The 4,564-nt window shown below is 37.3% G+C and overlaps 1 protein-coding gene across 4 annotated transcripts; it reads right to left on the bottom strand.

Moving 5' to 3' along the window:
- Positions 1–437: 437 nt before the first annotated feature.
- LOC104592546 (uncharacterized) lies at positions 438–4,012 on the bottom strand. 4 transcript variants are annotated; one of them, XR_734428.3, is made up of 7 exons: positions 3,828–4,009; positions 3,608–3,732; positions 3,376–3,472; positions 2,765–2,874; positions 2,385–2,459; positions 1,994–2,088; positions 438–801 (listed from the first exon to the last, which is right to left on the bottom strand). XR_734428.3 is itself a non-coding variant. In XM_088892591.1 (7 exons), exons 1-6 carry the CDS (start codon positions 3,988–3,990, stop codon positions 1,994–1,996), a joined length of 660 nt encoding a protein of 219 aa, XP_088748717.1. In that variant the 5' UTR covers positions 3,991–4,012; the 3' UTR covers positions 438–801. The 4 variants fall into 4 exon arrangements, 3 of the variants coding, with proteins under 3 accessions (XP_088748717.1, XP_010250271.1, XP_088748718.1); XM_088892591.1 differs by having other exon boundaries at positions 1,994–2,083; positions 3,828–4,012; XM_010251969.3 differs by lacking the exon at positions 1,994–2,088 and having other exon boundaries at positions 3,828–4,007.
- Positions 4,013–4,564: the final 552 nt, after the last annotated feature.

Below are 4,564 nucleotides of genomic sequence, written 5' to 3'. Positions count from 1 at the left end.
AAATTCCATAGATCTAACAAGTATAAGCTTCCTCTGTAATTGGGAATATGTCCACAGTTCAAATTATCAGGACAGCTTATGAAAAAAAATAACAATCGACCGTCTTGCATGCTTCAGTTTCCATACATGCCATGTGCCCATACCCGTCTGAATCCCCGTGCACCAGTGACCGGTGCTTTCAGAGAATTTGCAGTGTTTTTGCTTATAGTACTGAACTACTGAAGCGACCATCCTTGTAGCAAGAGATACTTGCTAACTCGAAACGTGAGAGTTGAAAGTTCAGACATTTAAGCATCTTTCTTTCATGACAGAGTCGGTTAGAATTGTAAAATCTCAGGGTTCAAGTTGGATAGCTTTTGGTCCAAACTGGAAAGGAGGGCCTCGGGCTTCAATCCACACTGAAAATTGCCACCACAATTTTCAATAATGTAATGCAATGACACAAAAATATACTGAAATTATAATCATAAAACGCAAATGAAACTGCATTTCTATCTCTACCTCCCACCCATTTTTACTCATATCTTTAACTATTTACAAAATTCAGATGCTTAGTTTCTCATGTCAGAGAGAGAGTTTCTCCGATATTGTTCATTTGTTATGGAAAATACGAAAAAAAAAAGTATGAGAAAGAAAATTATAGACAGAGTTGTGTCCCAAGGTTGATTTCAAACGCATGCTACAAAGTATTGCTGGGCATCCTCTCCTTTGTTTATCGTGAGCCAAGGTAGCTAAACTCCCCAGTTTAACTTAGTCGACAGGCACTTCAACCTCCATCTTCAATCCAGGACAGCCAAGAATCTGAAAACAAGTGAATTAGTGATAATACAAACAATAAAGAACAATAACAATAGAAAGTGGATATACCAATATGAAAAGGGAAATCAAGAAAATTCTGCAGATGCTTTCTAGAAGTTATAGCTTAAAGTCAGAGAGCAGGAGCCTATATCTCCATATCTGTATTATGCAAGGTAAACTGTGGGTTGAAAATAAAAAATAATGTTCCAAAGAAGAACACATAACACAGGCAAGAGGGATGATATGGTACTAAAACTTTCACCTTTATTCTTTAGATGGTCAAATAACAATAATAGGGTGGACCGTCCACAAAAAAAAAAGATTAAAGATAATTAAAAAGATGTTACATATGATAGGACCAATAAAGGGTGCTGATAATAACAAGATAAAAATAGAAATAGATAAAATGAATGGTTCTTACCTGCTGCAGCATGCATTCTATGCATCTAGCATGGTATGGATAATCAGTTTACTTTCTTCGTTTTTTCTTTTTTTTTTTTTTTCCAAACATCAATATGATCATTCCACACCAGTTAACAATAGATTATCTCAGGAGATTGACAAATTCCTCAAAAATTGTCTGGCAGGTTGCTCCAAGAAAGTCATTTTCCACCAATATAAATTGACTAGGTTAGACATGTAAGCTTTCTGCAGAAGTTGCAAAGCTTTAATGAAATCTATGATTAGTGAGCAGCAATGTCAGATTTATAAAATTGCTACACAACCCCTCAAAATCCCCAGTGGTGTATATAACCAAGTTGCCACTAAATCTGTTCAAGCAGACATTACCAAAGGAATATGGGGTTTGGGTCCATCTATTAAAGGGTGATAACTTATTCATCACCATTCAGTAGAACCACCATCCTGTACCTAATCAGGTTAAAACCTTTTCCAAATATGGTTCCATAACAACTCAAGATCATGGTCCATGGATAGCCTAAATCATTGTGTTGCCATTGGTGCTATTGTTCCAATAATTTAAATTAATTTGACCCAATCAAAACATACTCATCTTTTAGAAACATAACATGCGCAAGAATTCCCATTATCTAATATCTTGTACTATTCATGATACTACTTTTAGAGATCATGCTATTGATCCTAGTTTTCATCTCTTGTTTTCTCACATGAAGGGAAGCTAGAGTCAGGAGGTCAGCTATTGAGCAGAATCAAGAAAAATTACTAGAATCATAACTCATAGGGCTTCTGTTCTTTTCAGTATGCTCCTTTTATCTTCACATGTTAATTTTCTAGGAGGCATGATTCCAGTCATGTAATGATCCATCTACACTGAAAAAACGAAAGAATATAAGAAAAAGGCTGAAGCTGAACAACTCGCCTAAACATTAAACAGAAAATTCTTACTTAAACCCTCATATATTTTGAACTTTACTTATCTACAGAGACTACTTAACCCAGCTAGGACAACCTGAAACCATGTCCTTGCTTTTGTTCTTATTGCTTAGAACCAAGCAAAATGAAGGGCAGCCTTGTATTTTATACCACTACAGAAGGCCAAATTGTTTAATAGAAAACAAATCTCCACAGGAATCTTGACAAAAGGCTCTGAAATGGGAAGAAAATACCTTAATGATGTCATCCAACAGTAAAAAAGATGTCCTTGTGTAACCAGCTTCCTCCAATACTTGGCTCAAAACTGTCTGAGAAATATATGGTATGGAAGTCTTAATAGGGCTTACTATACAAATTTTAAAAACTAAGGAAAAACCAACTTTTCATTGCACACGTGTATCAATGACAATCTCTCATCATTGCAGTTTAAGATTACAAGAAAATCTACTACGGTATAAAAAACCAAGGTAAATAATTCCCACAAGACATCTTTCTGCTTCTGAGCAACAGATATTGATTGGTAGAACTGGCTAAAGCAAAAGCTTATGTGCATTGGTGACTATTTACTTGAAAGAGGAAAACCAAAAGGAACATATACCACTGAGAAATATACCTCTCTTTGCTTCTCAGTCATGAAAGAACCTGTCAAATCTCGCAGCACCTCTAATATATCATTGAAAGTGACCTTTCCCTTGTTGTCTAAGTCATAGACCTTGAAGATGACTGAGATACAAAAACAATATCAATAAAAAAAACCAACCAAAGCCCCAAAGCCCAAAGGTAGTCAATGATGTATAGTACGAAGTATGAACTGTGAATTATCTTTCACCAACAATCCAAAATTCAAGGAATATAATAAGTGAAAATCCAAGTTTAACATCCCTATAACTTCATTGCAAAATTTAAGGTGCAAATCGTTCTTTTCCCTCCTGGGATGGGGGAGGTCCCAGCATTCAAAGGGTCCTACTTACTGGCCTGATAGGAAAATCATAACCACCAGCAATCAATCCGTCAAGTGGAGTTTTAACATCAGACTAGGCAGCCCCCATTAAACGATTATTCTCATCATTTCTTGAGGTGGGTTCTTTTATGATCTATACAGGGGGTTCTAAGCGTAATTAGTAAACTAGAGATTGAGAAATAGTAAACAGAGCAAGATCTACAAGTATGAATAGCATTGCGAAGGGGTATACAATCTTTACAATCCATGGAAGTAAAACCCACGTTCAATTTTTTGTTGAATACTTGCTTTACTACTAAAAGCCGACAAGAAGGCCACGAAGTCCTTAAAATTCAATCCATCAACCATCTTAAGCAACCTCTGCAAAGGCATAAACAGAACTATCAAATATTCAAGCACATGAAGTGCATCACCAATGAGTCTGTAATTTTTTTCTAAAGGAAAACAATTCCTTCACCTTAAAACCTCCTAGACACAAATTGATATAGTCAGTACCTGAGAAAGGGGATTTACGGCAAATTCCGGAACAGATAAGAACTCGTCAGCGGAGATGAAACCCTTTGCGTTCCTATCGAGCTGACAAAATCTTTCGTACAGGGACACTATTTCTTGCTGAGAAACTGAATTTCAGAAATAAATAAGGATTTCCCCAAGAGACGTAATTTGGCTAGAACTAGAGAAGCAAAGAGAAATAAGAAAAAGAGTAAGAGTTTACAGAGATTGTAGGAATATTCCTGAACATCTTCAATATCATATTGAGTTAGCATCGATGGTGCACTCCCCATTGTTTCTCTATCTCTACCGAAAATTCGAAATAGCTTATTGTTCCAACGAGTGAAAGCTCTGGAGTCTGGACCCAGATAAGAAATTGAAAACATCGAAAGAGACGAGCGCGTATATAAGGGTTGAAGTGGTGGGGTGAGGATGGCCAAAGCTACGTGTATAGGCTTTGTGATCGTCGACTCTCTAAGGGCCCGTTTGGAGAGTTCACTTTTGCTGCGTCACAATCGTAGCGCAGGGCTAAAACCGGAAATCATGTTTTGCAGTGTTAGCGCCCCACACTTTGAATTGGGATTTGTTCCTCAGGTCGCCTCACAACGACCTCACAGACACATCTCACGGTACATTGAGAACATTTTCCCATAAACAATAATACATAAATACGGGAGATGTTCCAATACACGGTAGAATATACCTGTGAGGTCGATGTGAGATGCCATCTATAGGGAGCAGATCCGGTCTCCCACCCGTTACCCAAAAAATCATTTCATCTGATTGAAGATGGGGTCATGGGAGTTGGGATCATCTACCAATAAAAGAGGTTCCAACACTCTCCTAACATGATGATTTAATACCACACATCAAATCATCATTTTGGTACCCACCACAAAAGTGGGACACGCCATGAATGAAATGTGGGGTATCAGATGATGTTGGGAGGGTGTTTGGAAC

Source organism: Nelumbo nucifera, chromosome 8, assembly GCF_055504915.1.
Source record: "Nelumbo nucifera cultivar China Antique chromosome 8, China Antique-T2T, whole genome shotgun sequence".
Lineage (NCBI taxonomy): Eukaryota > Viridiplantae > Streptophyta > Magnoliopsida > Proteales > Nelumbonaceae > Nelumbo > Nelumbo nucifera.
Note: the sequence above shows the minus strand (reverse complement) of the source record. Positions and strands in the feature narration are given on the sequence as shown.

Excerpts from the sequence above, each read along its gene's own strand:
- LOC104592546 (XM_088892591.1), bottom strand. The coding sequence starts at position 3,990 with ATGTTTTCAATTTCTTATCTGGGTCCAGACTCCAGAGCTTTCACTCGT. Across the intron at positions 3,473-3,607 it reads CCGTAAATCCCCTTTCTCAG|AGGTTGCTTAAGATGGTTGA; the intron begins GTACTGACTATA and ends ATGCCTTTGCAG. Across the intron at positions 2,875-3,375 it reads TATTCAACAAAAAATTGAAC|TCATCTTCAAGGTCTATGAC; the intron begins GTGGGTTTTACT and ends TTTGTATCTCAG.